The following is a 10,990-nucleotide window of genomic DNA, read 5'->3' on the forward strand; positions in this document are numbered from 1 at the left end:
TGTCATTACCCTGTGTGGACGTGAGGCAGTATGTAAGGACATAACGCTGGCTAGCACTCCTCCCTCCCTCTGCAGGATTAGGTTAGAGCCAGGCCTCTGCTGGAGGGGAGAGCAACACACACAATGTATATGCGTATGAACGCACACACACGGACACACAACACACACACACACACACACACACGTGAGACACACAGCATCACTCTCTCCAGGCCCCTGGCAACATGACTACAAGGAAGTCAGGAGGGGAGGAGTCACAGCTTTCTACGCAGGACACACAAGAACACACACATGCTTCAGGGTCTGTGTGTCGGTCCTGACTCCAGAGAGGAATGTGCTTCACTGGCCTCTTTGAAACCCTCTCTCTCTCACACACACAAACACACACACCGCTACATAAAACTTTTGGTTGAAGCTGAAGTTGGGGCAGAGTATGAGCTAGAAGCAGCGTCTGAGGAGAGAAGGCGTGGGGGAAGGGAGGAGAAAGGAGTGGGGGAAGGGAATGGAGGAGAGGAGAGGGGGCAGTTGTACGCTCGCTGTGAAGACTCGACCTCCCAACAATGCCTCCCCCCTAACACACACCGCCCCTACGCATGCTCTTTAACACCATGATGACCCCTGTGAAGGCACCACAGGGCGACCCAATGGCTGGCTAATAAGCACAGAGAGGGACTGTGTGTGTGTGTGTGTGTGTGTGTGTGTGTGTGTGTGTGTGTGTGTGTGTGTGTCCTACTGAGCCAAACAACACAGTGCAGGTACAGTACAGAAGGCCTAACACACACACACACACACACACACACAGCATCAATCATAAGAGATTTGGCCAAGAGCAAGAGACCAAAGAATCCAAGGCCATCAAAAACCAGTCGCTCCATGTGGCGGGCCGGGCGCCTGCAGGCTGACTTCGGTCGTCAGTTGAACGGTGTTTCCTCTGACACATTGGTGCGGCTGGCTTCCGTGTTAAGGAGCGCGGTTTGCCGGGTCATGTTTCGGAGGACGCATGACTCCACCTTCGCCTCTCCCGAGCCCGTTGGGGAGTTGCAGCGATGAGACAAGATCACAATTGGATATCACGAAATTGGGGAGAAAAGGGGGGTAAAAACATAAAATAAATAAATGTATAATAATAAGAGAGGGTTGCTAGGTGTTACAGTAGGATTATGTCATGTTCACTGGCTGTGTTGGTTCCAGTGGCTGCTCCAGTGCCTTCTCCAGTGCCTGCTCTAGTGCCTGCTCCAGTGCCTGCTCTAGTGCCTGCTCCAGCGCCTGCTCCAGTGCCTGCTCCAGTGCCTGCTCCAGTGCCTGCTCCAGTGGCTGCTCTGCACCCCCACTGTCACTGCTATGGTTAGTTACCAGTACACGCTGGTTATTTTTACAGTCCTGACTCCATGTCTCTACTCTACACAGCCAGAACAGGCCACAGTGGACTCATTACTGCATGGAGGCTCAGAGACAGAGTTAGAAACACACACAGCCACAGGAGGAGGAATAGAGGGAAAGACTGCAGGTACAGAGAAACAGACAGGGGCATGCACGCAGACACACACACACCATGTATGCTCTGATGCTCTGCTGGTCACAGGAACTGTTTAAATAAGAGGACACAGAGCACAGAACAGAGTCAGGTCAAGGTGGAGAACATATACACTGACATCACAATAGAGACCTGGTCTGACTGACATCACAATAGAGACCTGGACTGACATCACAATCGAGACCTTGTCTGACTGACATCACAATAGAGACCTGGACTGACATCACAATAGAGACCTGGTCTGACTGACATCACAATCGAGACCTGGTCTGACTGACATCACAATAGAGACCTGGTCTGACTGACATCACAATAGAGACCTGGTCTGACTGACATCACAATAGAGACCTGGTCTGACTGACTGACTGACATCCCAATAGAGACCAGGATTGACAGACAGAGGGGATGTCAGTCCTACTGGGACAATGTAGATCATTAGAACATTGTGCATAAAGATAACAAGCAGGGACAGTCCTGTTTCACTCTCATCTCTGATCATTTGTCAAATAGGGAGAGAGAGGAAAACACACAATATACATATAGGACTAGACTCACGGATACACCCAGTCTATCAGACACACAATACAGACACATATAGGACTAGACTCACGGATACACCCAGTCTATCAGACACACAATACAGACACATATAGGACTAGACTCACGGATACACCCAGTCTATCAGACACACAATACAGACACATATAGGACTAGACTCACGGATACACCCAGTCTATCAGACACACAATACAGACACATATAGGACTAGACTCACGGATACACCCAGTCTATCAGACACACAATACAGACACATATAGGACTAGACTCACGGATACACCCAGTCTATCAGACACACAATACAGACACATATAGGACTAGACTCACGGATACACCCAGTCTATCAGACACACACAATACAGACACATATAGGACTAGACTCACGGATACACCCAGTCTATCAGACACACAATACAGACACATATAGGACTAGACTCACGGATACACCCAGTCTATCAGACACACAATACAGACACATATAGGACTAGACTCACGGATACACCCAGTCTATCAGACACACAATACAGACACATATAGGACTAGACTCACGGATACACCCAGTCTATCAGACACACACAATACAGACACATATAGGACTAGACTCACGGATACACCCAGTCTATCAGACACACACAATACAGACACATATAGGACTAGATTCACAGATACACTCAGTCTATCAGACACACAATACAGACACATATAAGACTCACAGATACACTCAGTCTATCAGACACACACAATACAGACACATATAGGACTAGACTCACAGATACACTCAGTCTATCAGACACAGACACACACAAACACAAACAGACACACTTCCTCTGGGAAAGAAAAACAGTCTTATTGTCTCTTCTAGCCATGCTGTCCTCCCCAGAACAGAAGAGAGCCAGGCCAAACTAGTGGAGATCCTCCCCGGACAGAAGAGAGCCAGGCCAAACTAGTGGAGATCCTCCCCAGAACAGAAGAGAGCCAGGCCAAACTAGTGGAGATCCTCCCCAGAACAGAAGAGAGCCAGGCCAAACTAGTGGAGATCCTCCCCAGAACAGAAGAGAGCCAGGCCAAACTAGTGGAGATCCTCCCCAGAACAGAAGAGAGCCAGGCCAAACTAGTGGAGATCCTCTCCAGAACAGAAGAGAGCCAGGCCAAACTAGTGGAGATCCTCTCCAGAACAGAAGAGAGCCAGGCCAAACTAGTGGAGATCCTCTCCAGAACAGAAGAGAGCCAGGCCAAACTAGTGGAGATCCTCCCCAGAACAGAAGAGAGCCAGGCCAAACTAGTGGAGATCCTCCCCAGAACAGAAGAGAGCCAGGCAAAACTAGTGGAGATCCTCCCCGGACAGAAGAGAGCCAGGCCAAACTAGTGGAGATCCTCCCCAGAACAGAAGAGAGCAAGGCAGAACTAGTGGAGATCCTCCCCGGACAGAAGAGAGCAAGGCAAAACTAGTGGAGATGGCAGCTGCAGGAATCTAGTAGGACCAACACTCAACAACATCAATCCCCCTTGGCTACAGTCCTAACTGGATTTTACTCCTATTATACCCATTGTGGGAGTGGGTCTCATATCACCACTGCAGTAGTCACTGTGTGTGTGTGTGTGTGTGTGTGTGTGTGTGTGTGTGTGTGTGTGTGTGTGTGTCTGTGTCTGTGTGTGTGTGTGTGTGTGTGTGTGTGTGTGTGAGAGAGAGAAGAGATAAAGAGAGAGAGAAACAAAAGAGAGAAAAATAAGAGTGTGCTGGAGAGAGAGAGATCAAAGAAGCTGTAACTAAAAAGAACTAGCCTCATCTCAGCCAGTTAACAGGCACTGAGCACTGAGCTGCAAGTCAAATGAGCCCCTCTGATGTGTGTGTGTGTGTGTGTGTGTGTGTGTGTGTGTGTGTGTGTGTGTGTGTGTGTGTGTGTGTGTGTAACAAACTAGGCAAGAGAGCAATGTGACCTAGTAATATATAATGTGTTTGTCAGTGTGCATGAAGCTCTGAGAGAGTGACGGAGTAAATGACGGAGTATATCTGCATGAAGCTCTGAGAGTGACTGAGTAAATGACTGAGTATATCTGCATGAAGCTCTGAGAGTGACTGAGTAAATGACTGAGTTTATCTGCATGAAGCTCTGAGAGAGTGACGGAGTAAATGACGGAGTATATCTGCATGAACCTCAGAGTGACTGAGTAAATGACTGAGTATATTTGTAAGTCGCTCTGGATAAGAGCGTCTGCTAAATGACGTAAATTTAAATGTAAATGTATATCTGCATGAAGCTCTGAGAGAGTGACTGAGTAAATGACTGAGTTTATCTGCATGAAGCTCTGAGAGAGTGACAGAGTAAATGACGGAGTAAATCTGCATGAAGCTCTGAGAGTGACTATGAGTAAATTAATGAGTATATTTGCATAAAGCTCTGAGAGTGACTGAGTAAATCTGCATGAAGCTCTAAGAGAGTAACTATGAGTAAATTAATGAGTATATCTGCATGAAGCTCTGAGAGAGTGACTGAGTAAATCTGCATGAAGCTCAGAGAGTGACTGAGTAAATGACTGAGTATATCTGCATGAAGCTCTGTGAGAGTGACAGAGTAAATGACTGAGTATATCCGCATGAAGCTCTGTGAGAGTGACTGAGTAAATGACTGAGTATATCTGCATGAAGCTCTGTGAGAGTGAGTAGGAGAGAGGACCGACTCCTCCGGGTATCCTCAGTCAGCTAAAATAAATAAATCACACACTCACCAGGCTGCCTTTTGACACGCATGTCCCTCACATTACTTCTGCATGGCTGGAGATGTAGGTCATACGCCCCCCCTAACACATACACCCATATCCACACACATTCCCTTATTCTCTAACCTGCCTTCCAAATACACACACACACACACACACACACACACACACACACACACACACACACACACAACCATACCTGCCACCATTAACCAGTTAGAGGGAGGGTCAACAGAGAAGAGTTGGGTTAGGGAGTGGGTGGGGCCAGAGGGAGGTGGGGTTGGGTGTTGGGTTAGGGAGTGGGTGGGTCCAGAGGGAGGTAGGGCTGGGTGTTGGGTTAGGGTGTGGGTGGGGCCAGAGGGAGGTGGGGTTGGGTGTTGGGTTAGGGAGTGGGTGGGGCCAGAGGGAGGTGGGGTTGGGTGTTGGGTTAGGGAGTGGGTGGGGCCAGAGGGAGGTGGGGTTGGGTGTTGGGTTAGGGAGTGGGTGGGGCCAGAGGGAGGTGGGGTTGGGTGTTGGGTTTGGGTGGGTCCAGAGGGAGGTAGGGCTGGGTGTTGGGTTAGGGTGGGGCCAGAGGGAGGTGGGGCTGGGTGTTGGGTTAGGGTGTGGGTGGGGCCAGAGGGAGGTAGGGTTGGGTGTTGGGTTAGGGTGTGGGTGGGGCCAGAGGGAGGTGGGGTTGGGTGTTGGGTTTGGGTGGGTCCAGAGGGAGGTGGGGCTGGGTGTTGGGTTAGGGTGTGGGTGGGGCCAGAGGGAGGTGGGGTTGGGTGTTGGGTTAGGGTGGGGCCAGAGGGAGGTGGGGCTGGGTGTTGGGTTAGGGTGTGGGTGAGGCCAGAGGGAGGTGGGGCTGGGTGTTGGGTTAGGGTGTTGGTGGGGCTGGAGGGAGGTGTGGTTGGGTGTTGGGCGAGGATGTGGGTGGGGCCAGAGGGAGACTTAATGGACTTCGATGACACCATCCCTGATAGGGCTAGGGGGGCTTCCACATTGCCGGAATTCCTGAGACCCCCTTGAAGAGGGAACTGGCCAGTAACAATACAGGGAGTCAAGAGACTGATGCTTTTAGGGGATCTGCAGTTAGCCATCCAGCCAGTCAGAGAGCCTCTGGCCATATAGGCAGAGGAAGACTAAAGTGAGTTGGCAGGTCTGAATGGAACAACACACTTCCTCTATCATATCACACTTTCCACAAGTGGAAGAGGATGCAGAGGTGTGTGTGTGTGTGTGTGTGTGTGTGTGTGTGTGTGTGTGTGTGTGTGTGTGTGTGTGTGTGTGTGTGTGTGTGTGTGTGTGTGTGTGTGTGTGTGTGTGTGTGATAAAGCAAGCAGATGAATCAGTAGGTAGCTATGGATTAAAACATCCTTCTCTTCATGTTTGTGCCAGCTGCATATTTTTTCCCTCACAGATGTAGATAGACTGAAGAACTGCCAGCCTCCCTACAAGCCACAGACAACCCTGACAACAGCACTAGACTGTATGAACCTCTGACAACAGCACTAGACTATATGAACCTCTGACAACAGCACTAGACTATATGAACCTCTGACAACAGCACTAGACTATATGAACCTCTGACAACAGCACTAGACTATATGAACCTCAGACAACAGCACTAGACTATATGAACCTCAGACAACAGCACTAGACTATATGAACCTCAGACAACAGCACTAGACTATATGAACCTCTGACAACAGCACTAGACTATATGAACCTCAGACAACAGCACTAGACTATATGAACCTCTGACAACAGCACTAGACTATATGAACCTCTGACAACAGCACTAGACTATATGAACCTCTGACAACAGCACTAGACTATATGAACCTCTGACAACAGCACTAGACTATATGAACCTCTGACAACAGCACTAGACTATATGAACCTCTGACAACAGCACTAGACTGTATGAACCTCTGACAACAGCACTAGACTGTATGAACCTCTGACAACAGCACTAGACTGTATGAACCTCTGACAACAGCACTAGACTGTATGAACCTCTGACAACAGCACTAGACTGTATGAACCTCTGACAACAGCACTAGACTGTATGAACCTCTGACAACAGCACTAGACTGTATGAACCTCTGACAACAGCACTAGACTGTATGAACCTCTGACAACAGCACTAGACTGTATGAACCTCTGACAACAGCACTAGACTGTATGAACCTCTGACAACAGCACTAGACTGTATGAACCTCTGACAACAGCACTAGACTGTATGAACCTCTGACAACAGCACTAGACTATATGAACCTCTGACAACAGCACTAGACTATAATGAAAGACAAACGACAGCAGCAGGCATCAGAGAGACAGGAGAAACGTCACCCTCCTGTCCTAAACAAATAATGGTCTTCTACCATCAAACAGAGAAGTATCCTGGCCCTTCACCCCTCAGCTCTACAAACAGCAGAGAGACGGAGAGAGAGAGGGAGAGATGGAGAGGAAGGTAGAGAGAGAGAGGCAGAGAGAGGGTAGAGAGAGAGAGGGGGGAGAGAGGCAGAGAGAGGGGGGAGAGAGGCAGAGAGAGGGTAGAGAGATAGAGGCTGTGAGAGGGGGGAGAGAGAGAGGCAGAGAGAGGGGAGAGAGAGGCTGTGAGAGGTGGGAGAGAGAGAGAGAGGCAGAGAGAGGGGAGAGAGAGAGAGGCGCAGGCCAAAAACAACCCATAGACCCTTCTGAGCATATCTGAAAGGACACCGTAGCTACAACTGGTGTGTGTGAATGTGTGTATGTGTATAAAGAAAAAAGCATCCTTTACCCTCTGATGACAGGCCTCCTCCTCCGTTAACACTCTCTGTGCTGGACTGGGAGTAGGCCATGAGACCACCCCTCTTCCCCTTCCTCAGGGAGCGGTTAGTGCTGGGGCTGCCCACCGGAGTGGAGGTAGACATCCTCCCTCCATCCTTCCTGGAGAAGATACCGCTGAAAAACCTGACCAGCCGACGGTCCGAGCCACTGGAGCGGGCACCGGTGCCACGCAGAAACCCCTCCTTCTCCGACACACTCTTCATCGAAAGAGTGAGCAGGTCGCTGTTGTCCAATGTGCGGTTTTTGCCTTTCGCTCGTTCCCAGCGGCTCAGCTCAGTCATCGAGTCAGTCTTGTTGAGGACAGCCCCGACTTCTAACGTGTTTCGTTTAGGCGGTCCCGTCTCATCGTAAGCCGGGTTCTGGAGGACTGTGGGCTGGGGGGTCTGGTTGTCGTCCCCGGCTGATCCGTCTCCGCGGCCGATGCACCCGGAGCTGCTGTGGTGCTTGTCTTTGGAGAGGGCCCGGATGCGGAGCAGTTCGCCACCCGTCCAGTGGCGGAAACTGAAGCTCCGGCGAAGCAGGCTGGGGTGCCTCTTCAGTGGCGGGGTCTCGGGAGAGGCCTTGGCGGCTTTCCCGTTACTTTTGGATGCACACAACTTGTCCTTAACCCCGTCCCCATTAGTTAGAGCATCACTGCCCTTCTCCTCTGTGCTCTTGGCTTTCAGAAGCCTTTTCTTCTTATCAGCACTCCCATTCTCCCCATTGGCAGCAGATGTTCGCAAGGTTTTTTCAGTCTCAGTGCAAATATCCCCTTTAAGCCTCAAGTCAGTTTCTGAGCTTTCCTGTGTCCAGCTTATCCCCTGTGATTTCTTCTGACTCTGTGGTGACATAGTCTTCTCTGAGGCCGTAGTGTTCTCTGAGGCCTGGCTGTTGTTTCCGTGCTCTGTGGAGGGGCTAGTGGCCGTTTCCTTTAACTCTTTATGTAACTGATGAGCCTTCTTTTTAATTTTAAGCCTTCCCATTTCTAATTGTCCTGTGCTGAATGTCCTGAAATTTCTCATGTAGTTATTGTGTGAGTGGAACTCGTCGCTTTCATCCTCGACTTCTTTCAGCTCTTCCAGCAGACAACTCCTCTGGAGCTCCGAGGAGACCTCGCGACGGTAAGCGCCCACTTTGGGGTTCTCGAGACGTCGTGGTCCCGAGCTCCCGCAGCTAACACCATCCTCCTCCTCCAAGCTCTCTTTCTTTACCAAGGTGAGAGAGATCCGGTACACTGTTTTCCTTTGTGGCGTTCCTCGTTCCATCCTTTCGCAATTACCGTCAAGAAGGTACATTCTCTAGGGACATGAACTGAAATAGGGGCTACTGAATAGGCTACACGAGTGGGCCAGACGTTACTTTGAACGGGAAAATGACTTCCTGACACTGGTCCTTTGATGTCGTCTAATAATAAGGAAGTAATAGTAGGCTATTTGTAATAATACTACAATTAAACGATTACTATATCAAATTAGTTATACTACTAAAATAATCAAGATGTGCAAAAAGGCATGAGAATTCGACGCCGGAAATAAATTCCTTTCACATCCCGGTGGATTTATAAACTGGCAACAAATGTAATGTAGCAACCAAACAAGCACAGTCTTCATTTAGGGCATGTCCGGCTTCTCTCCCTCTTAAAATGCATCGCTTGTGCAAAAAATGCCCACGGTTCCTTCCCAGACTGGAGTCGCTTACAGAGTAATTTGTTTTCACAGCAAACAAATCTATAAATATCCTGGGTTCAGGCAACAGAGAGTCCGGGTATATTGCTTCAAGATCCACCACGACAGTATTCCCATTATTGTAGAATAATATTATTGCAACGCTGTATTCCTCCAAGCGAAGTGAGTGCGTTGTCTCCCATTGTGTTCGCGCGCATCTCCCGCAGCGAAGCCAGCTTGCCAGGCTAACATTGATTTAGTGGTTTTGTTTTCAACCCCAGTGTGTCCGATTGTGATTCAAATGGGGGGAATTTACAGCCAGAACCAAGCTTCCACAATCCCTCTCTCACACACGGTTATCTTGAGAACGCGGGGAAACGTAGCCACCGTCCCATATCCAGCTCTCTCCTCACTTCACACTCCAGAGGGACACGGATCATCCAGCAAGAACGGCGGATTGGAAGCAAAACACGAAGCGTATTCAAACATGGAATGGAACGAATTCCCAGACTGGGATTGCTGGCTTTTCAAAACGGTTTATTCAGGTATTACTAGTAATTTCGGATCGCACAGGCCTCGTTTCAATTAAGAATTTCAAATATGTGTAACAACTGTGTATTTACATATGAACTATGCTTATACTGTATATCCGAGAACCACAGCAGCAAAATATATGCCTACAAAGAACAGACTGGTTCATTCAGAGATAAACCATCCACCGGGAGGAAATGAGACATTGTGGCATTGATTTCACATTCATTCAAGGTCGTTTGGACACGGTTATAAACACAAGGCTATCAGGTTGCTCAAAACAAACATTTGGAAAACTCCACTCCAGGATTTGCAGCATCTCTGTGGTTCTCATTTAGGGGAGTGGCTTGTGCTATTCTCTCTGTCTATCAGGATCTTTAAACCCACCTGGTCTGCCCCATCTATACTACTACCGCCACAAGGAATAACGAAAGTGATATTATGAAAAAGTGAAACTATGGAACGATAACAATGACCACAAACTGATAACATTAATTCCAAACACTCGAATATGCAAAAGAGCTGTGCCCACTGCCCGAGAGATATTGTTTGGACATTGCAGATTTTATTTTTATTGCTTCAAGGTTAGTCTAGTCAACCAATTTGGCAGAAGCCTGAAAAATAAGTCTCCAAAGAAAACATACCCAAAACAAACCACTGATATAACTGGGTACAGTCCTTGAGAAGAATTGTTAAAAGTGAACCCTTATCGAATATGCTCATTGATACGGTCCAATCATTCACGGTTAGAATCATAGTTTGGCATGCACTTAGCTAAACTACTGTACATCACAACTAACTTCCTGACCAAACCGACTCCGCGCGTACGTTGATTTTGTCTATCCCCAACAGACGCGTTCATGACAAGCAGGTTAAATATACCAAAACCAACTGTGAACCAACTAATAATAATAATAATAATAAAAAATAATAATATGCCATTTAGCAGACGCTTTTATCCAAAGCGACTTACAGTCATGCGTGCATACATTTTTGTGTATGGGTGGTCCCGGGGATCGAACCCACTACCTTGGCGTTACAAGCGCCGTGCTCGCTGAGCTACAGAGGACCACCAATATATAGATATATTATAAAAACATTTTAAAAAAACTTTATTTGGTTGTTACATGAACATTCTCCACACATTTTACATACATGCCATTTTATTTTTTTACAGTAGTAATTTGTATTATTT

At 48.3% G+C, this 10,990-nt stretch overlaps 1 protein-coding gene across 1 annotated transcript; it reads right to left on the reverse strand.

The window, feature by feature from the left end:
* Positions 1 to 7,175: 7,175 nt before the first annotated feature.
* LOC311124050 (uncharacterized protein) lies at positions 7,176 to 9,680 on the reverse strand (the record flags this gene model as incomplete). The annotated part of the gene is made up of 2 exons (XM_084198267.1): positions 7,572 to 9,680; positions 7,176 to 7,213 (listed from the first exon to the last, which is right to left on the reverse strand). The coding sequence occupies exons 1-2, from the start codon at positions 8,893 to 8,895 to the stop codon at positions 7,176 to 7,178; spliced, it is 1,362 nt and encodes a 453-aa protein (XP_084054393.1). The 5' UTR covers positions 8,896 to 9,680.
* Between the last annotated feature and the right edge of the window lie 1,310 nt (positions 9,681 to 10,990).

The sequence above is a fragment of the Coregonus lavaretus genome (assembly GCF_964263955.1).
Source record: "Coregonus lavaretus genome assembly, contig: HAP1_SCAFFOLD_1274, whole genome shotgun sequence".
NCBI lineage: Eukaryota > Metazoa > Chordata > Actinopteri > Salmoniformes > Salmonidae > Coregonus > Coregonus lavaretus.